Source organism: Takifugu rubripes, chromosome 15, assembly GCF_901000725.2.
Source record: "Takifugu rubripes chromosome 15, fTakRub1.2, whole genome shotgun sequence".
Taxonomy (NCBI): domain Eukaryota; kingdom Metazoa; phylum Chordata; class Actinopteri; order Tetraodontiformes; family Tetraodontidae; genus Takifugu; species Takifugu rubripes.
In genome coordinates, this window is record NC_042299.1 from 11,719,957 (window position 1) to 11,747,780 (window position 27,824).

The following is a 27,824-nucleotide window of genomic DNA, read 5'->3' on the forward strand; positions in this document are numbered from 1 at the left end:
AAACTTCCATTATGCCTGCAAACATTTTGGGTTTAATCAATGTTGAAATAATTTGAAAGCACCTTTAATAAAACAAAATTGTTAACTTACATCTGCTCCCCGCGCCCTGGTCATAAAAAGGAATGTTGTATGTTGTAACAGACGATAATTATCAGAAGATAATCATTGTGATTCCACGAGACCCGTGGACCTGTGGAGAGGCAGAGTAAGAAATTGTCTAATTAGGCAAAATAGACAAAATGATATGGATCTCAGATTTTGATGGTCTGCATTTCAAGGGGATAAAGCTCTGGCATCAGTCTCGGCTTTCATCAGAAGGTGTCCGAGTTGTTGGAAAGAGCTGATGATGATACTTGATTCCACAGCCAGATGGTGTCAGTGAATCATCAGCCATCCAAAGAGCTTTAACCTGCCCATTAACCCGCCCAAGACATGGCAGCCTTGACCTTTGGCCTGGTTGGCTCGTGTTTGTGTTCATGTTCACAGCTTTGCAATAAAGTTGTGTTTTGAGAAACTTTCAGCAGCATGAAAAATGGTTTATCAGCCTTGTTCCATTTTGAAATGAACAAATGCTGTGATATATAGCTATGCTAACCAGTCTTTTTATAATAGTCTTAGCATGCAGTTTTGACTTCTCCTAGCAGTACTTTACTAAAAGCAAGTGGTACTGTAAACTGCTAATTATTTAATGTATGCGAGGTTTACCTCCCTGACTGATAATGTGATGAAATAAAACAATCATTAATATTTTCAGGTAGTTTTCATTTCCCTTTTATAAAATTCTGAGAGAACTGGACAGCAAAATGAATCCTTATTTTCAGAATTCTGTTCAAATGCCCTGCATGTGTGTGTGTGTGTGTTATGTGTAAATGCACAGGAGTGGTTGCCTATATTTTATCATTATTTATTACAGTATATTTTACATAACAACAAACAGTAATCTCTTTTTCACAGCCTGCAATGACGCCATGACACGACTGGATCATATTTAAGAAAAAACTTTATTTGTGACTTTTTAACAAAACACATTACCAGATTGATGAAATCATAAGAACCACTAGAATCACCTTTACAATGATGAAGCAGGTGTACAAAAAATGAAAAAGTTCTGAACAGATCTGCACTGGCACAGTCCACTGATGTGAGCCACTCACTGCTACACCCCGTGAGACTGAGGAACATTCACTATACACAAGCAGAGAATACATCAACCTTATTTTTTTTATCCTTTTTTAGGTATATTTTGACTTTTTTTTCTCATGTTTTCTCTGTATTTTTGTATTCAGTTCTCTAACGGAGAGAAGTAGATATGGAGGGTGAGCAAACGACTCTTTGCTCGGTCGTCACTTCGTAGCTTGACGCGACTTTGAGGGTTTTCTCACCTATGAAAAGTCAGGAGGGTTAAAAAACAGAAAGAAAGGAGCGATTTCATAGCAGAAGACAATAGCATGATGTACATCTAGTAGCTTAAAGTCATTTTCAACAGGATAAAAAGTGTGTTTCGTTCAGCTTTTCCCACAAGTTACTGTTAGCAACAGCGTACATGTATGTAAACGTATGTAAGATTGTGGGGCATTGAATGAGTATTGTCTGAGTGTGTGTATCAGAGTTATATCTGTACCGATACACACGTCCCAGCGAGGGAAAAACATTTCTATGTATATATAGTATCTATATAATATCTGTTTCCTTTGCTTATAACATGCAAACAGCCACTTGGTGATCTGACAGCACAGAAGTACAGTTGAAGGGGGTGGGGCATGGGGCAGGACAGGGGGCGGAGACACGTGAATGGCAGGGAGGGAAAAACCAATGGGCTGGAAAAAAGGAGCGCTGACGTGGACCCAGCTCCAGGACCTCCATCCTGACTTCACCTCCTTCTGTAACCTCTCTCCACCGCTGCCGACCTGGATTTCACTTGATTTTGCGAAGGCCTCCAAATCCGATCGTCCATCAATAATTCATCACTCTGAAGCAGCTCCTCCAGTCCAGTTGCAGCAGTTTCTTTATCTACACAATTCTCTGCAAAGTCCCGCTCGTCTTTTATCCCGCACCCCCTCCGCCAAGCCAGCAGTGAATGATATCAGATTATGCTAATCCGTCAGACGTCGTCAGATCCGAGGCTGGGGATGACAAAAAAAATTGCATATTTGACGCTGAAATGCCGACAAGAGAGTGAGAGTGTGTGCAAGCACAGATACACGGACGATGCTGAGTTCACTGGAGCCGTCCCAGCGTGTTCTGATGACCCAGGAGAGCAGGTAGGGACACAGGTGGACGGGCAGGTCCCACGAGCACTGAAGCAGCGGAGGCAGCGGTGTGGGGAATGAGGAACAACTACTTAACATTCAGAGACAGAAGAGGAGGGTTCAGCCTTGAACTGAAACGAAGCAAAGAGCAACTTTCCTGCATCCCAGCCATATCGTACACTTCTTTATCGAGCATGGCTTTCAGGTTCAGAGTGTCCAGGAAGGAGCCTGTGTCGTCTTTATGTAGAGCTTTGTGTTTGGTGCATGTCTGCATGTGCATATTTGCATGTATGTGGTCGATACACGCAGAGATTAGGACCCTGGTTGACCTGTGTTCAGTGAGGTCAGGGATCACTTGGATCAGCTGCACGTACGCTCCCTAGTTATATCCCATCCGTTCACTGCTCCCGAATTCCGGGCGTTGCCAAAACATAAGCGGTAGCACCACAAGAACCTGTTACATAACCTTAAGTAGCAACTACATATTTAAGCAAGCAATAAAGCAGGTGCAAATGATACAAAATCACACAACTGCACTCACTAACAGTAAATTAGGATTTCATTTTTTTCCTTTTTTCTTTAGCATTGCACAAAGCCTTTTTTTTAATTTTTCAAATTTCCATGCCTGTCGCAGTCATTGAAGATGTTTCCATCCATTTTCTTCCTATTCACTTAATCCAGCCTTAAATCTACCATGATGGGACTCGCTAATGGTCCACCATGTATGTGCTTATGCTTGGCCAAACCCGTCCAACACCGTACTCGTCTCGATGATGTCATTCTAAGCCAGGGAAGAAAAAAAAAGTCGCCCGGCTACATTTGCACAGTGGTTTGTCAATTAACTGTACACGATTTATAGAAAATGGATGAAAACATCGAGACACTTGTAAAAATCCAACAGATACCAATCACCAATCATGGTATTAACGCCACTCGACTTAAATCTACAAATTTGTCAGCAATGTGCTGATTGGCTGCTCATCTGGATGAACGCCAGAACTATACAACAGTAAAATCCCCCTCGTTGCCCGTGGTACAGTCCAATTTAGCAGTGTGTTAATTACAAAATATCTTCCAATCATGGAGCCGGTGATCATTGCCTGACCTGGGAACAAACGTAGGCGTGGATGCTGCGACCCAGTCCAGGCTGCGTTAAATCGGAGCGCGTTATCGCTGCGGTTCTGCAAGGTTCAACCGCCCCGCTTGTTTTAGCGATGCTAATATTGTGGTGCCATGTTGTACGGTGTTCCTTTAACTCTTTTTTTGCTTTTTCTTTTTATAAAAAAGACCACATTTTTCTGGATCTACAAGGCCTCCGTAATACTGACGTTAAAAGTTGTTTTTTTTTATTATTATTTACTTAGTTTGGCTTTATTTTCACCTCAAGCGCGGTGATTGAAAAAGGAATGGGGCTGCATAAAGGCCGAGGTGCCAATGCGGGCAACCTTAGCCGAGGACGGTCAGATACAAATAGTGGGGGGGGGCGTTGCTGCAACATCTTTCTGTTTGAATTTGGTCCAACTGTAACAGCGTCTCTGTTGTGTTTTGGTGATCATGGGTTTTCACTGGCCAAGCATTAAAGGCCAAACGAAGCCAGAAAGCTAGAACCATTTGTTTAGCACTTTCACGTTGTGTGAGAAGCAGGATCGGGTCTAAGGAGGGTTTGGCCCTTGTACAGTGTCTGTGTGAATTTGCACGGGGACACCCTCGGTTTTAAAGAGTGCATTTGGCTTTGATCTTTTGTTTCTTGTTTGCTTTGCTCTGAGATTGGGACGTTAGTAAGTTGGCTCTGTTTTTAAGTCACCCCTCAGCCTCTACTCATCATCCTTCCCTTTCTCCTTCTTGTCCTTCTTGTCTTTCTTCTTCTTTTTCTTCTTCTTGGCCTCGTCCTTCTTGCCGAAGCTTATGAACTCGCCTTTGTCGTCTACGGGGCCGGCGTCGTGGCGAATGGAGATGATGGCTGGGGACCCGGGAATGATGAAGGCCTCGGGGGGGATCTCTCCGGGCTTCAGGGGCTGGGGGGGATAGTAGGCCTGCGCCGCGCCGTATCTGAAGTTCCAGCTGTTGCTGTTGACACCAGCGCCCACAGGCGGCGACAGTTCACCGCCACCTTCTCCATCTGCACATGTTGAAGGAAACAAAAGGATGTGACTGCAGAGACATTCTGATTTACCCGTATTTAAATCTTCATAACTGTTCATGTAAAAAGGGGTCGATGACTAAGCCTTGGGGCTCACCTTATATAACATCCTCACATCCAACATTATCCTATAGACACAATGCTGTGGACTCACTCTACCATATACATATATGGTTACTATTACATTTGTTTTAAGGGAAATGCTTTTATTTTACTTTTAGGGTATAAAAACATTCATGAATGCATATTCCAGGCGTTCTACAAATAAAGAACAAAGCTTTCTCTAAACCCGCTCAGAAATAGCATTTTCCGATGACCTTTACTGACGCAGGAAGTACAAACGTTCCTGAAAGTCGTGGATGCAGCAGTGTTTGATCCAGATTCATTCCAGAATCGACTCTTTTTTCACGAGCAGATGATGAACGAGTCATGTTAAAAATGCAAAGCAGTTGAAAATAGCTCATTAGAATATGCAATATTAAATCCTCCAACTTTAAACAAAAGTGATGCTAAAGGGAAGAGATGGATGCTGTTATGACTTTGGCATGAGCTCAAGATGATGCGGGTGGTTAATCAGTCATTTCTTCACGTATATTGTTGGTAAAGTCTGAAGTTTGTGTTCAGCTTATGGTTAAGTTCACTACATCACCCACTTGGCCATCACAAATTCACCATCGGCCATTAAATCTGTTGGCTACTTCCTAATTTCTCACGACGGTGCTCATCAAGAATTAGAATTAATCCCAACCATTAGGAGTCTGAATTATTATTATTATCAATTCCCACTTGTAACATCGATCAGACTTCATTTTAAAGTTCATTCTGGCGTCATAAAGTGTCTGGTGATAGCTGCTGATCCTGCCCGTCACGCTTTGCTCTTTCCTCAGAGTTGCTTAAGTCTGGGATGTTTATAAAAGCTGACATATCAGGAATAATGGAAACGAAGCAAAAGCAGGCAGAGCCGGAGCCTGACAGTGAGGCGACGGCCAAAGAGAGCCGACATTTTCAGGACAGCGATCCAGCCGAGAGGGAACACTGCGGAGGAACAAAGCTTAAGAACGCGGAGATCTTTAACTTGGCAGCGTGCTTCGTGTTTGGACGACGGCAGCAGATCACTGTTGCCATCACCGAACGCAGGGATTCCACTTCCTGGGCTCCGGCAACAGCAGCCTCGATGGCAGGTTAGAAAATGGCCATTAAAATAGGCAGTAGGGAAAAACAGGGCGATTAAGGTCATAAGGTTAAAAGGATGCGAATGAAAAGGAGTGGATGAGATGAGATGAGGAGGGAGGGAGGAAGGGAGGCACTAGGAAAGACGGGGGTGGGCGGGTTTGCAGACATGGTGCTCTCAGGCCCACACCAGTTCCCTCCGCAATGACCTACTTTCAGCCGGGATTTTATTTAGATCAAACAGGCTCCTGCAACAACAAAAAAAAGGACTCAGTTTGACTTTTCTTTTGTAGACTATTTATGACATCGCTGGAGCACTGAAATTGTCTCAAACGCTGCTCCGCTGGGGAACACGTTCTTTAAAAATACCGTCCGCGCGCACGCCCCGTCCCGATGCCGCGAGTTCAGCGAGCATACGAATAAATTACTCGTACGGAATATCAAAAAAGATGGGTTGCGAGGCGGAACACTGAGCTTTGCACTGTTGATCAGTTATTATTTAAAAGCATGCAGACGGCTCCGGATGATGCATGGAATCACTTCCAGAGGTGCACAGACGCCCCAGATCGGGCTTTTTTAGCGAAATATAAACTATTTCTGCCAACTTAGAGGCCTGTTTGTGGTGGATAAGGAGGAAAACAACAGAACATCACATAAACTGCAGTGGAAATGGAAATAGTGGATCCTTTATACCAGTCAAGAATAACACTTCTGATAGTTTGACCTCTTATTTTATTTGTTTTGCGACCACCAAACAGGGAGACAGACAAAAACCTATAAATCTTTAACGATCGCCAACCAGTTCAGATTTACCAGGTTATTTTGAATGAACGGCTAAATAAAGGATAGTGCTTCACATGGTCGTGTGTGTCAGCTGACTGCTGACAGTAGGGACGAAACAAAGGCTAACATTCAGGTTAGCAGCAGCTCAGAAGCCTATGAATAATTTCTTTTTGACTTGTAAAAATAGAAGTGTATACATTTTTAAGTTACATTAAATAGTTAGAGATTGAGAGGCGGTTAAATGAACAATATAAAGGCCTCAGATAAAATCTACAGTGACGTTGAGCCTTCCGACTATTCAATGTCAAGTTATTTAAATATAATTTTTTTTAAAAATCAGCAAAACGACCGAACGATCTAATTTGGCTTGTTTAATGATTATTCTGACGTTATCGTCTTATCTCGCCATCAGCGAAGTCAAAGCTGTAGAGCGTGTCTGTTGTGGAGGATTATGACATTTGATGGTGCGGCCTGTCTGTTTGGATTTAATCTGGGTATTAAACCCAGGAACAGGATCTGACATTTGAAATAAACTCCCATTCAGCTGCTCCCGTCGCGCGGTTCCTGTGTGGAGGAGGACAGCCGTGCTGAAAATAAACCGAGAAGACAGCCTGCGACGTTCGGAGGGGAGACGTGCAAAATAACGTGGAGCAGAATGTGGATGAGATTAGCGAGGCAGTAATGCAGCCCATGACACTGGCGTGCACAATGCACCTCCATTTTATATAACCGCACCATTTCCTGTTACCTGATTCTGTGATTTAACGGAGGAGAGGAGATGAGAAACACATCCTTTAGGTGATGCTAAAGCTCTTGGCGGGTTTTAAATCGGAAACAAATCCCGCGTCATTTTGCAGCGGTGGAAAATGTGGAAGTTTTTGGCTTCCGCTTCAGATTCTTCTGCTTATCTTCAAATCATCAATCATGGAAACTAACCATGGGACCAAAGGAACCTCCCCCCCCAAGCTGAGCTGAAGTGGCTGCGCAGCATCTAATCAGGTGAATCTCGTCCAGGTTTTTTGGGGGGACATCCCACATCCCACAGCCTGAATTGTTCCTTTACAGGTGTGTGCCTGTATATATGTATTTATTTCCATATGCAGAGTGTTCGGCTGGTGTACAGGATTATTCGTAACTCCATCGGCGTTTCATATTAGCCTAAATTTCACAGCCACGTGTGTAGTCGGGGGATTATAGCGGAACTGCTGGTAAGCAGGTCAGTGCGGCTTCTTGTGAGGAGGTTGCCATGACACCTGGTGCAGCTATGTGGGAGTATTAAGCCTCAATTTTCCTGTAACCTGATGTCCTACATTCCAAAGAGGCCGCGATATTTCCTGTCTCACCCAGGAAGACGAGTCCCTCTGGTGTTTTGTAACACCTGCATGCACTCTGGGCATCGTGCAGATTGCACAAGGTGCATGTTCCTCTTCTCTGCGTGTCGTTTCCTCCATGTCTCGATGCCCTCTTTTTAATACCGACCCTCGCTCGCGTCCTCACAGCTCCCAACGCTGGCTCCAAATCTTCCATTCAGAGATGTGAACGGTTGCCATGGAAACTGCCTTCTCGCCCACTCCCCGCTGATGGAGGGTGCGGCCACTGCCGCAGTCGATCAGTTAGACAGTGTTGCCAGGCAACAGGTCACATGGCGTTCCCTAGCAACAACACTGCTGCAGGAACCTGCCAATCCTCTTAACCTTTCTCTCTCTCCATCCCCCAACACCTTGCTGCCCCCCCCACCCCCCACCCGTCTCTCTACTCCTCCTCTCCAAAACTGCGATTAAGCCCTTTTAACCCCAAAACCTCAGTGGCAACCTTGAAGGTTGTCTTTAAACATGTTAAAAACCAAACCATTCATCATAATTGTGCGGATGCGACTTGAATGGAGAATAATCTGGAGGCTGTGTTTACTGAGCAGAGATTTATCAATGCAAACAACTGATTTATCCTACAGCACACAGAGCTCACCCTTCTTTTTCTTTCTCAAATTGCCAGCAGCTGTGGATACAATGGAAAGAAAAAACAACAACCTGTGTACAGTCTATGGCATGTAGCACAACATACCATGAACAGGCTTTAACCACAGACAGGATAAACGTTTGTGTCATGCAGCATTAGAGGAGGGAGAGAGCGCTCGCTCTGTGTTGGGGCTGTCTCGTCCCAGCGTAAGAAGGTCCGTTCTCCTCCCCTCTGGCTCCAGACCAGCATCTCCTCCTCTGCACCAGGGGTCACTTATATAAACACAGCTCCGACTGCGCCACATTTGGAATGCGCTGCAGCACATCGGCCATCACAACCGTTCACTGCCGACTCTGGAGCTTACTCCCGGTTTCATCTTCGGCAGCGGCAAACGATGGCAGACGGGGCAACACCGTCTGTTCGGTGATTAATCCTGATGCTCTCCATCACCCTCAGGACTCCACCCATGTTTTTATTCTCGGAATTGGACAGATAATCATTGTCAGTAAGCCTGGCTGATGAGACAAGGGGACACTGTTCCTCCGTTGCGAAATAGTTGTTTTCAAATTCTTCCAAGGCACTCGACATTCAAGTATTGGAGTAATTAGTTGTGAGCCAGTGTGTCTGGAGACCCTTTGTGTGTGTGGGGGGGGTGGGGGGTGGGGGGGGGGAGTGTGTGTGCTCTGTTTCCTCTTACTTTCAGCATTTCCACCAACGCAGCACAGCACACACACACAAACAAAAATGCTTGTTTTTTTGGGAGTCTGCAGCTCTGCAGCTGCCAGCTGCTGTTGGATGGAGATGTTTATCTGTGCCTCGGCACAGGGGCCTCAGGCTTTTGGCACCTCAGCTCAGCTCTATATAAACATCACACTGGAATTCAATATCATGTAGATGATTAAAGGACAGTTCACTCAAATCTGGAGTAAAAACAGTTGATTTAAATGTGTTAAAGGACCTGTAAAGTGTCCAGGTGGCTTACATGCTGAGTCAAATCTGCAAACTTACTGGTTTCATCTCAGTATTTGAAAAGACAACTCAGTTCTGGTGGACTCTGCTGGACTCCTGCTCACCTGCAGCGCTGGACACAGTGGGCCAGTTCTGGACCAGCATCCCCTGCGCTCCCTGCATCACAGAGGCCTCCTCCATGTGGACCGAACTGAAAGGCAGAACAAACACAGTCACATACATTTACAGGAGGATCTGGGGTTCCTCCAAAGGTTCCTGGTTCCAGCAGCAGAAATGCATCTGCCAGTGGCGATGATCGGACCTACAGAATGCACAGGAGCACCATCCCTGAGTGGGGCCTCTGCAATGCAGCACATCCAGCCTCTCTCAGAAGTGCAGCACACTTATGCTGAACAGGGACTTATGATCAATATGCGCCCCTCCCAAAGCACTGATGAACCCAAAGGTGCGAGACACGTGACGATTTATTTGTTTACGCCGTCTGAATGCACTGGGAATGTGGGTCAGCGGCACGCTGCAAGGACAGATCTATTACAACTGCGCCCGTGCCGGGTGAAGTGTCGCGAGCCGCTGCGTCTGCGCCTGTCACTGGCGCCGGCGCGTCAGACACGCGCGGCAAATTGCGATGATGATTTATGTTAATTGATGTCAGGAAGACATGATGCACATTACGTTACCCTCCGCACCCCGAAATTAACACTAATGTCCGATTAAATCAAACGCGCGTGCAGAACACTGCACAACTAAGCACAGCTAGCATGAAATCACGAAAATCCAGAACAATTAAGACACAAGTGGAGGTAAAACTAATTAGTCCCTGATGTCCTGGTAGAAATACTGATTTTACAGTCAGCATTTCATCTTAATCTGGAAATGTAGTACCTGGAAATGACCAGTTCAGCAGAAATAAACCCCTGGGGCAACACTCACCCCCTTTAACTTAGCTCCGTTAGAGGGTTCAGTTATCTTTGGTTCAATCAGTGATTGGGATTCATTCCATCAATGCTGGAGCCACATCCGTGAGGTTGTAGCACCCCAGCACATGTGAGGAATTAGCATGTATGTCTGGAGTCTGAAATGTCCTCTGTTGTCTGTCTGCATGAGCCTCACCGCTGGACAAAAAGTATAAAAATACACACAGAGATGCACGGCTGTGTGTCCGTGCACACTGGTGCCGATGCATCTGGTGATCTGAGAAAGGTCAGGCTCAGCTCATTCGTCCTTCATGCTTCCTGCTTGAAGAGTGCAACTGTGGGTAACACTCAGAATGTTGATGACCTATATTGTGTTACACTGCAGAGGAGGAGTGAGACGCATCCAATGCTTGTGCAGGTTAGGACACACACACGTGCTGGGAGGGCCGCTGGTGACGTCTGATGGGGAGGGAGGGATTCTACTGTATATATTAAGCTGCAGCATTTTTTTGTGTGGCGTCAATGGTGATTTGGGATGTGCCGCAACATGAAGGGTCACAGCAGCACGGTGCAGGGTGGAGCAGCAGTGAGCGCCTGACTCTGAAAGGGTTTTTTTTTTTTAGATGAACAAAGTTGCGGTCGAGTTTTAAGATGGAAAGTGCTTACCTCTGTACCCCTGCTGCCCTCAGAGAGGCAGAGTATCGCCAGTCAGCATTTGGGGCTTTGGGCTGCAAGAGAGAGAGAGAGAGAGAGAGAGAGAGAGGTGGGGGTGGAGGTTTAGTTCATACAATGCAGAGCCAGGCTCACATGGTCTCATCAATTAAACATAATACACATCCCCTGTGCACACACACACACACACACACACACACACACACACACACACACACACACAGTATCAACATAGACACACCAAAGGATTCTAAAGCGGCCAGTGAATCAAAACCATATCGATGCCTTTTTGAACACTCTCTGCCTCTATAAATGTGAGAACTGTCATGACTGTTGGGTGTGTATAAACCAATTTGTGTGTGTGTGTGTGTGTGTGTGTGTGTGTGTGCACGTGTGTGCTTGTGCGTGTTTCCATGTGCATCTGTGTGTGACTCCAGTAAATCTGTCTGCTGCTGATGAATTGGGTTGCTCCTGTCAGGACCCCCCTGGTAAATTACTGCCCTCACACCCACTAAGTGGCAGACATCTTCACCTAAACAGCCTCCTCCATGTCCAGCCTGCATCGGCCTCCGGTCCACCGACCGAGAACGAGCAGATATAACCGATTAACTGTTTTAATGAGAAACAAATTTACTGTTTTCTTTTCCATGTTTTTGTCCCCGATCAACACATACACATATGGTGATTGTTTAAATGAATTTGTGTCACGATATGTTCGCACGCAGCCTTTCTGGAGCGCTTAACAGTGCCATGATTAGACGCCTGAAGGAACATCAGTGTTTCCAAACTACTGTTAACCAGATCTGCTTTCTTTACTTATGTGTGGCTGCGCACAATCCTAAAGGTTTAAATGAATTTTTACGCGATCAAATGTCAGATTTTTAACACGAGGCCAATGAAGCCGACCTTGCGTGCTAGTTATTCAGTTGTGCGGGGGCTTTTTTGGCATCCCTTCTGTGAGCGGAAACTGCTGGGAGCATCTGTTTTGCAGCCCATGTTAAGTTCTGTGAGCACCATGTAAGTTGCAGCAGCAAAGAGCACTGAGTGAGAAAATCTGTGTTTCAGGCCCAAACCCGCTCAAGCAGTGGCAGGTGTCCCAGATAAAGATGGCACATTTTGTTCCTCGGTGCAACCCAGAGGGGAGTTCTTTGTGCTGGTGGACTCTGAGAAAATCTAATTTGCTGGGCTGAGGAACAGAGGCTGGAGGTTAATTCAATCTACACTTGCTTTGGAGAAGACATTTTCCCATAACTAATGTCCCTGTGACTGGTGCCTCATCATTATGAAGCTAGAGTACATCCCAAGATAACCTCTTGACCCCTGAAGTGTGTGACGCAACGACTTTCAAAGTGATATTTTGGAATATTTGGCGCTTTGACAACTCAGTTGTTTGAAGTTTCAAAATCGGACGTCTGAACTTTCCGTTGGAGCTAAACTTGGCTTTCTCTAACTAATTAGCTAATGCTAATGTCAACTTTAAAGGGTGCACGTGTTACTCAGAAAGTCTCTCAGCTGAGATGCCAACAACACAGCCAGATATCTGCAATGGGCCCGCTTCATAATTTATATCCAAGCACAAGAGCTGCCGATACACTTGTTAATGAGTTCCAGAAATCCTGGTGGTTCATTGTTATTTCATTCTCATTAACATCTGAATACAATATGCGGTGAAATGTTGCTTTTTGCCTCCCATAAAAAAGAATCAAACTTTTTAAATCTAAAACTTGTGCAACCACCCTCATCTGTGGCTCTGGCACGCTCGACTGTGATTTCACAATGGAGCAGTGTGATCGACCACTCGTTAACTACAGATATATCCGTCTATCTGACAGTGTCATCGATGCACAGCTCTCTCACAGTGGGGGGGGGGGGCATCCACTTGTTCTGCACGCACATCCAGTCAAAGCCGCTCGCATGTTGACTGAGCAAGTAGTGAAAGTCTCTACGTGACCTGTTCTCAGCGCTGATGCGATGACAAGCTCGCGTCAGGACACAAATCTCTGAATCATCAGAAACCACACAGGACGCCTGAAAAGCATCAAGACTGACACTAATGCACTGCGAGTGCTGAGCTGGGCCGGGCTGATGTGGCCGTGCACTGCAAGTGGGATGCGAACCAAGAGGCCTGTGAAGATTCAATGCGTGGCAGGATGGGATTGAAACAGACACGCAGGAGCGTCCCGTAGCAGCGACACGCGCGTCTTTAAGCAACCCAATACAAACCCTTAAGGACCCAATAAAGCCACGTCAATGTATGGACATTAACTGACGACCTTGGCAGTTATATGGACCAAGGTAAAGATCAAAAAAAAGGGAGTGACCCACCTCTGGGCAGATCTGAAGAGAGGCATCGGGCATGCTCAGTCGGCGGACAAATCCGCTGCCACCCGTGAAGAAGCGGTCGGCGCCGCTGCCCCAGGTGCCGCTAATGGGACGCCCCGTGTTGTAGAACATGAACGTGTCACTGCCAGAGGTGGCGGTCAGGCAGGTCTTGTAGCAGTAAGTCTTTGTCAGGGAGCCATTCCCGCGCACTTCAATGTAATGAGGCTCCACTTTAAGGTCTCGCCGGAGCACCACGTTGTTATTGGGCTGCGCCGCGGCTCCGCCGCTTGCTGCCCCGCCGGCGCTCACGCTGCTGCTTCCACCGTCCGGAGGAGGCTTCTGTGACCCACAGCAGGTGGAGCAGGACCCGGGCTGGCTGCAGTAGGCGTGACAACGCACGATGGCCAGGACCACCACAGTGACCAGGAACACAAAGGTGGTGGCGCTCAGAGCCACGATCAGGTAGAGCGTCACGTTGGAGAAAAAGAGCGTGTTGTGAGGTCGTATGATCCTCTTAGGGTCCGGGGCCACTTTGGGTGGCACCTCCATGACTGCCACATTTATCGTGGCCGTGGAGGACAGGGGAGGCAGCCCATGGTCTTTGACCATAACGGTCAGGGAGAAAGAGGTGAAGTTGTCTTCCAGGATCCTCCGGGTGGTCCTGATCTCACCGGTGTGCTCGTGCACCTTGAACAAGTCAAGGTCAGTGGCGGTCTCCAGGACATACACCAGCCAGGCGTTCGGACCGGCATCCGCGTCATATGCCACCACTTTGGTCACCAAGGCACCAGGCTCTGCGTTCTTCTGTACCGTTTCCAAAGAGCGTGTGCCGTTACCGGGAGGATTAACTATTAATGGCGAATGGTCGTTCTGGTCCATTATGTAAATGTAGACCGTGGCGACACGGCTGAGTGGGGGAATACCCCCGTCTTGGGCTTTGACTTGGAAGTGGAACTCTCTCAATGACTCATAGTCGAAGGCTCGCAGGGCGTACGCCTCCCCTGTATCAGCCTTCACAGACACATAGGAGGTGACAGGGATGCCATGGTTGTTGTCATTAAGCACTGTGTAAGTGATGCGCGCATTCTCTTTAATGTCCGCGTCCTGAGCTTTCACAGTGCATAAAGAGGCCCCGGGGGCATTGTTCTCGGCCACGTACACCGTGTACGAAGTCTGTTCGAACCGTGGCGGGTTGTCATTCACATCGGCCACGTCCACCTGGATGGTCTTCTGGGAGGAAAGGGGAGGGTTTCCTCCATCTGTGGCACTCAGAGTGACATTGTAGGCATCAGTGGTCTCGCGGTCCAGGAAGGCTGAGGTAACCAGAGTGTAGTAATTTCTGAAAGACTTGATCTTGAAAGGAAGGCCTGGCGGGATTTCTAAGCTCACCTGCTTGTTGGTGCCAGAATCCCGGTCGGTGACGCTAATGAGGGCTACGACTGTGTCCGCCCGGGCGTCCTCCCTCACAGGACTGGACAGAGACGACAGCACTATCTGAGGGACGTTGTCGTTCACGTCCACCACCTCCACCACAACCTTGCAGTGCGACGCCACGGCGCCTGGGCCTTTGTCCATGGCCTGGATGTACATCTCATAGGAGTTGGTCTCCTCGTAGTCAACATTGCTCCTCACTCGGATTTCTCCCGTGTTGGTGTCCATGCTGAACATCTGCCTCACCCTCTCGGGAGTGTAGCTGCTGAAAGAGTAATAAACCTCTCCGTTTGTGCCTTCATCCAGATCTGTTGCATTCAGTTTAATCACCAGAGTGTCTTTGGGCGAATTCTCCAACAACTTCACCTTGTACACTGAGCTGTCAAAAGTGGGGATGTTGTCATTGGAGTCCAGGACCCGCACGTTGATTTTAGCTGAGCCCGTTTTCTCTGGCGTCCCGCCATCCACAGCACTTAGAATTAATTGGTGGTAAGGCGTCTGTTCGCGATCGAGGGGCTTTTTGAGCACAAGCTCGATGTGCTTTGTATTAATGGAAGGTTTGTTCGAAACCAGCGCGAAATGGTCGTTTGTGCTCAGCTGATACATACGAACCGAGTTGGAGCCACTGTCTGGGTCTTGGGCATGTTCGATCGGGTAACGAGATCCCGGTAACGCGGATTCTGTAATCTCTAGCTGGTACTCGTCTCTGGGGAACTGCGGCGCATTGTCATTGGCATCCACGATCTCCACCTCGACATGGTGCACCTCAGTGGGGTTTTCGACCACAACCTCCAGATTAATGAAGCAGGTACTGGATAACTCGCACAGAGTCTCTCGGTCGATCCTTTCGTTGACGAGCAATTTCCCGTTTTTGGGGTTGACAATCAGATAGCGTTTGCCACTGTTGGACGTTACCTTGATTTTTCGGGTGGAGAGCTTTCGAATATCCAGCCCCAAGTCATGCGCCAGATCACCGACCAGTGCCCCGTTTTCTAGCTCTTCTGTAATTGAATAGCGCAACTGTCCAAACGAAAGGCCACAAAACAAGGAAAATACCACAAAATAAAAAGGCACATTATTCCCTATCCAGTTGCATATCCCCACCACAGCCATTGCAAGCTCACAGGATCCGCAGACGGATTAAACGCAGCCTTCCGCCTTTTTAGCTTGCAGTATCTTGCATCCCAGCACCTCATCCAGGTGGGCTAATTGGTCTCCCAGTGAATAAAACACGGGCGTTTCATCCATTGTGTGACCCGTCTGAGGTGAATCCTCTCCAGCGCACCCATATTTCCTTTGTCCGTCTGCGCTTTTTTTTGTCTCCGTTGCGCGCTGCTGACGGGTGTGTTTCCTTGCTGTTGAAGCTGTGAGATTCGCAAAGAGTCCAAAATTGTCGCATAAAAACCGGAAATGACTATTGTGTCTTTCGATATAAAGTAACGAACGCCAGTTTATCAACCGATTAGTGTCGCGGTGGATTCTGGACCCGCTGCCGGGTTCTGGAAGTCGAATTGGAAAACAATTTTACAGAAATACACAGAATTTTGAGATTTGTGTTTTCAGTCTCAGTTTGGCCCTTTTTGATTGGGGTTTGGATTGTCCCTGACTGTTGACAGCAAACACAAAGAGACGAAGAAGACGGTCTTCAAAGAGAAGAAACACAGTCCAGTTGACAGAGAAAACTACCTTGGATACGATGACCTGGATGATTGAGAATCTACACAGACAAACTGTTTTAAAATGCAGGAACAACATTTTCTTTGGTTTGCACTTTTATTTATGTCGTCATAAGTATGTTAATTGTACTTTTGGCACCACGATCATGTATTCGGTTTTATTTTGAAAGGGCAGTAGCCGGATGCGCTGTAAATCGATGCATCTGTCTTGACCTTGAAGGCTCCGCATCCCACCCTAGTGCGCTCTCCAAAGCTCTCTCCATGGTGGCGCAGCTCCCCCTCTCCTCCCCCTGCCCTCCACCCATTTCTCCCCTTCATCCCTCCATTAAGATGTCGGTGTGTACGTTCGTACGTTGGGAACAGATGACCGGCATGTTAGAGAGAATGGCCACCGCACAAAACTGTTAAATATCCACATTCGCGCACGTGTTGGACGAAACCAATCATTTGTCGCACGAATACGAAGCGCTGTGTGTGTACTTGTTGACCTTAAAGGACGCGTGGCAGACCATTAATCACATCTGTCCATTTCCTGTTTATTCTGTTCAGCGTCACTCTTGCGCAAAGTTAATCTGCAGAATTCAATACTGCACGCTCTTGCGAAATGACCAGAAAAATGAATAGGGGAGGGCGGGGGGGCGTGATTGCGTAAAGACACATGTTTTGTCGACTGGCTTCGGTTGGGCTCCCTTTGTCTGCGCTGGAGTCGTTTAATTTGCCGGTAGCGATTTTGTGGCGCAGCGGTCGCGGCCGAGGCGCAACAGAGAGAAAGCATCACACTGACAATCACAACCTTCCCTCCACACGGATCACTGTCAGTGGTAGACTGTCTGTCAGGTCACATAATCGTATTTAAGATGCCGGTGGTGAACCCCACGATGCACACGCTCACTTCCCCTGCAGGCTTTCGGAGAAACGCGATGTCTGGAGAGAATATAGAGGCGCGACAAGAACGCATAAGCGCATATGTGCCGCACGGAGGAGAGCACAGAGTAAAGAAATACTGAGGGGTGCATTAATAATGCAGGAGCAGACTATAAGGTCTTCAGCTCTCCAGTATCTTGGGTGGGAGGGGGGTAATAAAAGCTCCACAAGCAAGTGAGCAAGCCTGGTGATGTACTCCCTCCCTGATGGAATCTTGCCCCAGGAGGTTGTTTTTAGATGAACATGTTAGGTTGGGCTCTGAGTGTAAGTGACATGGTGAAGCTTGTTCTTCCCAAAATGTAAACATGGGTTGCTTTAAAATCCGTCAATGTTTTTTTTCTACTTTGAAACCACTGGTTAAAAGTCATTGTTCACCTATTTGTTTGCTGTCTCATAATAATGTCTATTATCTGTCATTTGTGGTAAGAGAGAGTCACTGTGGGGCTCAGTCAGCACAGCTGGGATTGACTTGTGTCTTTTGAGAAGGTGCACTGTTACAACTTGGCTCAAAGTTGTAGCAAAAGGAGGGAATCAGCACACAGAAAGATCAAATTATCTGGATATTTTTATTGAGAAACCCAAAGAAATGTGAGAAAACAGGATGTAGTGCAGGTGTGGGTGGATAGGGGTGTATGTGAGAGTGCTGAAATAAGGATTCAAACCCAAACTAAAATGATGAGACGGCCATGAGGTATGGTAGCAGCAGCCCAGCCAGAGAGAGAGAGACTAAGGAGAACCACCCCTTTTATGCCCTCTGGCTTCTCCCAGCTCGCAGGTGAAACCAGTCTCACTGTCGACCAAAACAAGATACATGGGCAGGCCGTCACATGCACCTTTAATTTCTTTTCACAAACAAAACTTTTGTGCAAGGATTGCAAGGTTGGAAACCACGGCTCAGGCTGGAGCCTTTGAAAAACAACAGCCAGATAACTAATAAATTAGCACCCACAGCTTCTTGTGCAAAAATGGAAGCTGGGAACATTTGACTAAATATAGAACACGGAGCCGAGCCTCAGTGGAGATAAAAAGAAACGCTTCTAGAAACTATAGCCAGACACATGGTGAAGAAAACAGGAGCCCTTTGCAACAAGAGTGGGGCAGAATTAGCGTTAGCCGAAGTGAAACGAGTTCAGGAAAACAGACGAGCAAAGTCGGTCACAACATCTGGCGGGGGCAAGGCCGTGCTGATGGCCCTGAGCAGCGTAGATCACTGGCTGAACTCATCTAGTCAGGGGATAATGCACGCACAATCAGAGGGGCTATAGCCTGCTCTAAAATATTGTTATAAAACAAAGAACTTATTTCAGGTAAGAGAAAAAGACTGAATAATGAGACACATTTATAAACAGCTTTCATCTATTTTTTCTTCTCAATCTGTGCCCACATGTGCTGATTGTTCACCTGCTTGGTTTTGGCCTCCATTTTGGCTTTGTTGTATAAGCTTCAGAAAAGTGTGTCTCCATAGCAACAGCAGTTTGGTTAATAAATCAATGCTGTGGAGATGAACACATGCAATTTGATACAGTGCCCCCACATATTGTAGGCTTTTTAAAATAGCAACCAGAAGGAAAGTCTCAAGATGGTTTTTATATACCAAAAATAAATAAGACACTTTTGGCCACTATATATGTTGGATGCATTTCCGTGTGAAAATGATCTATTCATGACATGTTGCTTTCCCCCAGCAGATATGCATAAGTGCAGCTTCTTCCTAAAAAAAAAGGGGGGGGGGGGACAAGACAGAATGGCTGATAAAGTAGTGCAGCAGTGACCCAAAGGCAAGGACAGCAACACATTAAAGAACAGCAGCCACAGGCGTCGCTCAAGATGGAGCCTAAATCTGACTGCACTTAACTCCAGCATAGTGCTCCGTCAGCGAAGCACGACTTCTGTCCCCGCTTACGCGCTCAGCCTGCTCCTCGCTCGCGCACGCACTCGTGTATGTGAATGTTACACTAATCAGGGCATTAATTCTCTCTCATCCTCAGCAGCGTTTGACTCATCAAAACGGCCTCTCCCTAAACAGACGCGATACACTGTGTCTGTTTAGATGCGGCAGCTTTGCACTCGCGTCTGGTCTCCGAATCCGGAGTGACACCCCCGTCCGGGTCTATTTCTGCTGCGCTGCAACAGCGGCTGGATCTGTTCATGCGTCCTATTCACTAAATAGAACAAATGACATATCATTCCTCTGAGTCGCACCGTCCCCGGAGTTCGCTCGTCACTGCAGTCCTCCCGGGCTGTGGCGAGGACACGGGCTCTAGGTGTTAAGACTCGTGACCCCATTGTGCACGGACTCCGGCCAGGGTATCTCCTCTGCCCGCCTGACTCACTGGAACAAGTGGGTCAAGCAGTCGAGCCGGTATCACACTGAGTAATGTTGCAATCCTACAAAACAAAACCATCTCTCCCTCCCTCCCTCCCTCCCTCCATCCATCCATCCATCCATCCACTTGCAAACACACCTTGAGGAGAAGGTACAATAGTCCAATATGCTGGTTTTAGACCTGTACGAGGAAACTGGCGGACCCTGATCTCTCCCACACAGGCACTGGGAGGCCGGCTGTCCTCCACATCAACAGGCTGACCACGTTCTTTCCCTACGAGAACCACATCTCCTCTGCAATGGAACACTTACGATGTAAATGGGGTCTGAATTTCAGTGCTCGAAAGCCTGCAGGTGCAAAGGCATACTTGGAAACTGATTTCAAATAGCCCAAATCTAGACAGGATAAAGCAAATCCACATAATCTGGTTAAAATTTGCTTAAGCGGCTTGCACCCATCTCTGATAATCTCAATTTTTCCCCCCAATATTCTAATCCAAGAAACAGGCAGCAGTCAGGAGTGAAGCACAGGAACTGGATCAATATGCTTGACAAAGACTTGAACTAAAAACAGGAATCACAAACGCTGCTTTCATCATATGGGCCTTAAAGAATCTTTCTTTCTTTCACTGCTTAGTGGCAGATATCTGCAATAGCTGAACTACAGTGTGTAAAAAGCTTCATACAGTCACATCCAGGAACAAAGGAAGCGTCTTTCAGTGAGCTCCTATTCCAGTCTCATGGTCTCCTATTTTTACCTCAGTCAAAGCACATTTTTTTCCTTTATGTCTATCTACCTGGATCTGTTTTTCAGGCCATTTATTAGATCCATTAGACACAGCAGGAAAGCTGCACAGTACCTTGTTAAGCACAATTACTGCTAGTTTCTAGCCCATAAAACCTGTGAGATATTGAGAACTGGGCAGAATTGATGAGATCCTACTGTACAGTGTAATATAATATAAAGACCAATATGACACCATATATATATATATATATATAATGATACAATAAAGGTCATATGTTAGGATGAGTGAGGCCGATAGATTGGTGGCTCTTTGGAGCCACAGTGAAGAGCAGATCAAACATTTTCATTCCAGGCTTCGACTAATCCTGAAAGAACTACTGCTGGTCTGTTTCTGCCATGTGAACCACAGGCACATCCCCCTTATTCAGTTTTCAATTTCCAAGAATTAGCACTTTGCATTTTACAGGAAAATTGGGTCAAATGTTTATGTGGGGGAATTTCAGCAGCTGTGTGTGTAAGAGAGAGACAGGGAGAGAGAGACGCTGTGTGTGTTTGTCACTCTTACTTTGGTTCATTTTTCATCACAGACACCAAGAGGCAGATTAAAAAGCTTTATTCAAACTGGTATGATCAGGCAGAACATTTAAGCCAAATAAGCAACATCAAAATCCGACAATTAACTAGACTCGGAAATAAAGCGGGACAGTTCTGTCCCATACTGCGTTTGATCTGCTGGGTGTGGGACGGAGCTGGACCAGGCTGGACTGGACTGGACCAGGCTAGACGCACCTCCTGGGACACGCTGTACAATCTGAAGGGCAGAACTGAGCAAAAACGGAGCATGTGTGCACAAATGAGAAAACACTGCACGTTTTTTTTTGTTTTGTTTTTTTACGATGGCCAGCACGGGACGCCCCTAGTGGCGTCTGATCACAGTGGACGACAGAAGATATCAAAAAACTCTACTGTATAAAAAACCACAAAGTATAAAGCAGTTCTGTCTGCAGCAAACGCGTCTCCCTATTTTTCCCATTAACATTTTTACAGGAGGAGGAGGAGGAGGAAGAGGGGGAGGAGGAGGAGGAAGAGAGCTGTAGTTTGAAACACTGTTTGACATGCCATTGTTTCTTTCATCAACAGTCGTCTTTGACTTTGCAGAAGGCACACAAGGAGCTCATCATGTGCAATATATTTGTCTCTGAAACAGTGTGTGTGTGTGTGTGTGGGGGGTCAGACACTGGGTGGCACGTCTATAATGCCTCCCAATCGGGTCGGACTGGGGCAGAACACTGGTGCCGGGGGAACAGTCTGAGAGGTGGTGGTTCGCGTCCACGTTCTGCGCCTCCTGTTCCCTCCCTTCCTCCCAATGACTTTTGATCATTTAGCACCCGAATGAGTGGCTCCTTGTTTCTGAGTAACTCAAGTCCTGGGATAGTGCAACGGCGCTACCTCTGAGGTCAAAAGAGCAGGTTCCTTCCAGCTTCAACATATTTACACCGTCAAAACGACGTCATTTGCACTGAACTACAAATACTCAACAGAAAATGCTTTTAAAGAAGCCCACAAAAGCAGCATTGGAAATCCTTACATAAAATATTTATCTAAAAAAAAGCACAAATATGAAATAAAAACACCCTCTTGGACCTGTTGCCCTCCTCCTCACCACAGCCAAGATAAATACAATTGGTTACTTTTTTAATATTTTCAATAACTGATATTTGTACCTTGTTATAAAGAGATTTCAAGGTCATCTCACTCTTGTTTGACACCCACCCAAATGGCCACCCCATCGTGAGGAGAGGGGGCGGAGACATCACATCCTTTGTCTTTGTATCATGATTACAAAATTTAATATTGCAGAGCACCCAGCGCCACACCTCCGTCCTGACTTCTATACAATACAGATGTCTAAAATATGAATTGCACACCATAAAATCAAACGTTACACAAACATTACTTCTTTTAAAATCAACAATCAAGTTCAAATGATTTTTTTTCCTTCTCTTGTTTCTGTTTTCTAGCATTCTTTTTGTTTCATCACGTCCACACATTCAGTACTGTTGAATACAAACACTGTAAAAAAAATTAAATTAAAAATGGAGAAATCCTAAAAAGTTGATAGCACGAACTTAAATGGACAGAGTGCAAAGCTTCAATCACAAACCAGCTACAGTTCAGTAATATCAGATCTATGGAAGAATCATGTTCACCCTGACGTGTAACTTACATATATTTGTAAGTAGGCGTGTTTAAAACTGTTTTTTTTTTCTTTAAAAGGTGTGGCGAGTCATGGGGAGAGTTTGATGCTCTCTAGAACCACAGCACACAGTGTAACACTGGAGAGAAGGCAAATGTGTCCACTGAGGAGTTTGTTAAGGAGAGAATGGTTTACAACATGAGGCAACTCTAAATGCTAAAATGCCCCCCCCCCCCATGAATTATTTCAACCCTATGTCCAAAAAGAGAATCATGCAGATTCATGCTTGGATGAGACGATAGAAAGTTGAGGTGATTCGTTGTCGATGTCCTGTTTTTGCGACGGACTGCGAAGAGACCGAGCGAGGGCCGTTGCGTCTTCGTCGGGGTGTGTGTGGGGGGGCTGGGGGCAGGAGGAGGAAAGGGTCTCGTGCGAAGGGATGACTGTATCACGGCAGTTCTCTCCTTGGCTCCTGTTGAGAGACAGGACACAGAAGTGAGCGTGGTCGGACGGCGAGCGACAGCCCGACGCTGCAGAAAGTCCTCCCTCATGCAACGGTGGATCGTGACTGGTTACTGCCACCATCGACAACATGTCACTTTTTGGTTGCCTTGTAGACTTGTAGCGCATCATTTCCCCCCAATTCTGTACAGAAAAGTGCATGTGTGTGACTGACACCATCGGAGTGAGCATGCATGCAGTAATCAGGCATCAAAACACACTAATTTTTACTCCGGCAGGACGGTGTCACCAATACAACGCGTCCATGAGTCTGAAATATGCACTAATAGAGGTCGTGTGCGAGGATGCAGAAAGAGTCTGACTCTCTGCTCTCAGGTATTTTGCACTCTGGGAAGCAATTTAGGACAATTCATCCCGTAATCCCCTTTTTTCCTGTGCCTGTGCCATCGTTTTGCCCTGAATCGCTGCCAAGCTAGCCAGATGTGCACAACACAAAGTCCTGAGCAGCAGCCAATTTGGGGCTAATCTCCTCTCTCCATAAGCTGATCGGTTTTTGCACTTTAGAGAACGGCCAATTTAAACACACCAGCGCCACCCCAGAATCGTTACAGAGAATCCACAACGTGAACACTCCGGTTCTGGAGATTTTAGTCGTTGTTGTTGAGGCAATCCATATATACTATAGTGAGAACAGAAAGAAGAATAGTGGCACTACAGAATGTAGTTGGTAACCAGCATACCTCCAGTTGTAGAATGGACTTCCTTTCATTTTGAGAACTTAAGAACAGGAAAAAGAAGAGACAAGTTAAGTTGTACGCGGGAATCCCAGACACTCAAAACTCACATTCGGCTGTCTGTGCATGCACCTGCGCGTTTATGCGGCGGGACGGTGCAGCTGTGCAGAGGCAAACACCAGCTGCACCGGTTACAGGACCTTTTTGTTTTTTAAGCAAATACAGCGACACCCCCCACTTAACACGGTGATGCGCTCTTGTCCTTGAAGACAAACCCTCCATGTCAAGGCTCCTTTGAAGCCCCCCCCCCCCCCCCCCCCCCCCCCCGCCCCAGTTCCCTCTGATTGCATGTTCTGCATCTGTAATAAATGACCTACATAGACTCAGACATGGAAGAATGGCACATTTTCAGTTATTTGTATTTATATGGCCTAATTATGCACTGTAATTATGACTTTATCCCACTCTTTTATCTTAATCTCTCATGTAGTCCAGTTTAAGAGAGTTAAACAATGTCCTAGGACAGTTTTTGGACTCAAGCCGACTATTTTTAAAAGTCATCTCAGCTCTTTGTGGTGTCAGGCTAAATCGATAGGAACACTTGTGTAAACAGTGCACATTTGCAAAGAAAAGGTGCACAAAGTTGTATTCAAAGTCAAAAATCACAGTCTGTGGAAGTTTTGTTTTCAAAGCCTCATTAGTACAAACTGTAAATCACGATCATCTCTGAGCGGAGTGGTGTTTTCCAGGAGGAAGGAGCCGCTAAAACCGAAACGCTCTGCTCAGACTGTCCCTACGCTGCAGATGAAATTGAGCTTTGGACAAGAAAATGACACAGCGAATCCTGAACGCGCTAAAGATTTAAGTTTCTTGCTGTGTGCGTTAAGTCCAGCGTGTCATGCTCGGTCCTTGTTAATAAAGCTTTGTGACATTTAAAGTTCAGCTGATGCGTACCTCCAGCGTGGACGCTCTGGAGTCGGTGGTCTCGCTCGGCCCTATGCTCCTCGGTATGCTGGACACAAAATAGCCGGCTCCCTTGGGAATTATGGGCTGTCTCACGACCACCTTCCCCTTCCGCGTCTCGGCCAGGAACAGACTGTACCAGTAGGCGTCGCTGGAGATCAGGGTGGAGTCGGCGATGGTGGAGCTCCTCTGGCTGATGACGCTGTTCCTGCTGATCACACTGTTCCGGTTGGCTGGCGGGATCTTGATGGCCTTCGGTTTTGGTTTCTGACACTTCAGCACGATGATGACCAAGATGGTTATGAGCAACAGGAAGGACACGGCCCCCAGTCCGATCACCAGGTACAGGTTCAGGTCGCTGAAGACGTCGTATTCGAGAGGCAGCTCCGTGGTCTCTGAGAAGGCCATGGCGTGTTCCACCGTCGATATCTTGATGGTCACGGTGGCGGAGAGGGCGGGGTTGCCGTTGTCTTTGGCGACAATCACCAATCGCTGCTGCCTCGGGTCTCTGTAACTGAACATCCTGGTCGTACGGATCTCGCCGTTGTACTGGTCCAGGCTGAAAAGGCTCGCATCGCTGATCTGCAGGAGTTGGTACGTCACCCTGGCGTTCTGCTCGGAATCGGCGTCGATGGCGATCACCTTCGCAATCAGGTGGCCCTTTTCTGTGGACCGAGGGATCACCTCCTCCACCATGGAGCCCCGCGCCCTCCATGGCGACACGATGAGGGGAGTGTTGTCGTTCTGGTCCAGGATGATGATGTGAACCGTCACGTTGCTGCTCAGAGGGGGAACGCCGGAATCCCTGGCTTCTATGTGGAAAAGGTAATCCCTCTCTCTCTCGTAGTCAAAGGTCTTCAGGGCGTAAAGGTCGCCGTTCTCGGGGTTGATGGAGAAGAGCATCGACATGGACGTGTTGGCGATCTCCTTCTCCATGATGAAATACACCAAGTACCCGTTCTCGTTGAGATCTGGGTCAAAGGCGCTCAGAGATGTCAGCAGAGCCCCCGGCTGGTTGTTCTCCACCACGTGGATCGTGTAGACGGACTGCGAGAACCTGGGTGCGTTGTCGTTTATGTCCAGGATCTCTAAGGCGATGGTCTCGTTCTCGGCCAGGGGCGGCGAGCCTTTGTCCGTCACCATCAGCGTGATTTCGTATCGGCCAATGACCTCCCTGTCCAAGGGTTTGGAAACTATCAGCTCAAAGTAATCCTCAGAGGACTTGTTGAGGAGGAAGGGCAAGGACTGCTGCTGATACAGAGCCAGCGCCACCTGGCCGTTGGCTCCCGAGTCCCGGTCCCTGACGGTGACCACGGCGATCAGAGTGCCCACGGGGACGTCCTCCGTCAGCATGCTTTTCATAGACTTGATGGTCACCTCTGGGTAGTTATCATTCAGGTCTGTGACGAACACCATCACCTTACAGTGGCCTGACAGCGGGTTGGGCCCTCTGTCCTGAGCCTGCACATACATCTCAAAACTGGGACTTTCCTCATAATCGATCACGCCTTTCACCCTGATCTCACCCGTGTTGGGATCGAGGGTGAAGATCTCCTGCGTCTTCTCGGAGGTGTACAGCGTGTAGGAGTACACCAACTCGGCGTTAGTGCCCTCATCCAGATCTGTCGCTTTTAAGGTCATGACCACGGTCCCAGCGGCGGAGTTTTCCGAAACGTTGACCGCAAACACGGGCTGAGCGAACACGGGGGGGTTGTCGTTGATATCCAGGACGTTAATGACGATGCTGGCTGTGCCCGAGCGGGCGGGCACCCCCCCGTCCACCGCGGTGAGGATTAAACGGTGAATGGGCTGCTCCTCTCTGTTCAAATGCGCGTTCAGGACCAGATCGACGTACTTGGAGCCGTCGCTGCCGGTCTGTATGTCGATGTTGAAGTCCTGGCTTTCGCTCAGATAGTAGGTCTTGATCGAGTTCGCCCCCACGTCCGCATCCACGGCGTTCGTCAAAGAGAACCTCTCTCCGGGAGGGGTTGCCTCCGAGATGTCCAAGTGCATCGTCTTCCTGCGGAACACGGGCGCGTTGTCGTTAATGTCCATGATTTCTAACTCGATGTTGAATATGCGGACGGGGTTTTCCAGTATGACATCCATTTTCAGAAAGCAGGAGGTGGTCTTGGTCATGCACACGCTCTCCCGGTCGATTCTCTCGCGGATGATCAGCTCCCCGGTTTCTTTGTTGATGTCGAGGTAATTTTTGCTGTGAATGACATCGAGCTTTGCCCTGCGCTCCACCAAACTGCGGACATCCAGACCCAGATCTGTGGCCAGATTGGCAACAAAAGATCCCACTTCCATCTCCTCCGGTATGGAGTACCGAGTGATGGAGAGCGCGCATCGCCAGAGTGCCATGGCTGTAAGAACAGCGGCCAGTCGTGTCCGTGCAATAAAAAGTGCCATCTTTTTTTTTCTTCTTTTTTAAAGATGTAGCAATGAAATAAAATCCTTACGATCGGGTGGGCTTGCAGGGGAGCGCTGGAGTCATTCTCGCTTCCACGCGTTGGAGCTGCAGCCGCAATAGGCCATTCACGGTACAGTGCTGCTGGGGGGGGCTCTCGTAGCACCCCTCTGACAGGGGCGGAGGCAACGTCTTTATAGGCTGCTGCCGCCGCTGCTGCTCGTAGGCTGGGGGGGGATCTCCATCAGTGGCTCCATTCTTAGTTCATCTGTTAATTTCCTAATCAGAGTTGCTGAGAACACAGGTCACATATGTGAAGGGATGCATGAATGAATGAATAAATGAATGAATGAATGTGTTCTTAATTTCAAGAGACAGAAAGATTGGATTTTGAACTAACATCCAGTAAAACTTGAAAAGAACCGGGCTAATCCTTGATAGATGTCAATATAAATACTGATTCCATACACAGAAGTCTTTTAACTGGACAATGTGCAGGCGTGTAGCGGTTTCATGGTCCATGGAGATGTTGAAGAGGAGAAAAACGACAATATTCTTGAATACAGTACACATTTGGCGCCATCCAGTGCTCATTTAGTAAACTTCAGATTCAGATAGAGATTCTTTTATTTGTCTTTATTTGGAAATTTACAGCACAACAGCAGCAAAAACACGCAGAGAGAAGAAAAATTGAAATTAGAATAGAAAATATATAAAAAAGAATATATATAATGATCCAAGATAAATGGATAATCAGCCTTTTGTATACCTGTAC

At 47.2% G+C, this 27,824-nt stretch overlaps 2 protein-coding genes across 5 annotated transcripts; both read right to left on the minus strand.

Moving 5' to 3' along the window:
• Positions 1-982: 982 nt before the first annotated feature.
• pcdh2ac (protocadherin 2 alpha c) lies at positions 983-15,987 on the minus strand. 3 transcript variants are annotated; one of them, XM_029848138.1, is made up of 5 exons: positions 13,179-15,986; positions 10,848-10,909; positions 9,372-9,457; positions 4,165-4,368; positions 983-2,123 (listed from the first exon to the last, which is right to left on the minus strand). In XM_029848138.1, the coding sequence occupies exons 1-5, from the start codon at positions 15,717-15,719 to the stop codon at positions 2,089-2,091; spliced, it is 2,928 nt and encodes a 975-aa protein (XP_029703998.1). In that variant the 5' UTR covers positions 15,720-15,986; the 3' UTR covers positions 983-2,088. The 3 variants fall into 3 exon arrangements, with proteins under 3 accessions (XP_029703998.1, XP_011609768.2, XP_011609769.2); XM_011611466.2 differs by having other exon boundaries at positions 983-4,368; XM_011611467.2 differs by lacking the exon at positions 983-2,123 and having other exon boundaries at positions 4,232-4,368; positions 9,307-9,457; positions 13,179-15,987.
• A 4,891-nt stretch (positions 15,988-20,878) lies between these two features.
• Positions 20,879-27,202, minus strand: LOC101079385 (protocadherin alpha-C2-like). Of its 2 annotated transcripts, XM_029848824.1 has the most exons (3): positions 24,628-27,202; positions 23,680-23,716; positions 20,879-22,949 (listed from the first exon to the last, which is right to left on the minus strand). In XM_029848824.1, exons 1-2 carry the CDS (start codon positions 27,049-27,051, stop codon positions 23,705-23,707), a joined length of 2,436 nt encoding a protein of 811 aa, XP_029704684.1. In that variant the 5' UTR covers positions 27,052-27,202; the 3' UTR covers positions 20,879-22,949; positions 23,680-23,704. The 2 variants fall into 2 exon arrangements, with proteins under 2 accessions (XP_029704684.1, XP_029704683.1); XM_029848823.1 differs by lacking the exon at positions 23,680-23,716.
• Positions 27,203-27,824: the final 622 nt, after the last annotated feature.

Excerpts from the sequence above, each read along its gene's own strand:
- pcdh2ac (XM_011611466.2), bottom strand. The coding sequence starts at position 15,719 with ATGGCTGTGGTGGGGATATGCAACTGGATAGGGAATAATGTGCCTTTT. Across the intron at positions 9,458-10,847 it reads AGGGCAGCAGGGGTACAGAG|TTCGGTCCACATGGAGGAGG; the intron begins GTAAGCACTTTC and ends TCTGCCTTTCAG. Across the intron at positions 4,369-9,371 it reads CACTGTGTCCAGCGCTGCAG|ATGGAGAAGGTGGCGGTGAA; the intron begins GTGAGCAGGAGT and ends CAACATGTGCAG.
- LOC101079385 (XM_029848823.1), bottom strand. The coding sequence starts at position 27,051 with ATGGCACTTTTTATTGCACGGACACGACTGGCCGCTGTTCTTACAGCC. Across the intron at positions 22,950-24,627 it reads CCAGAGCGTCCACGCTGGAG|GAGCCAAGGAGAGAACTGCC; the intron begins GTACGCATCAGC and ends GTCTCTCAACAG.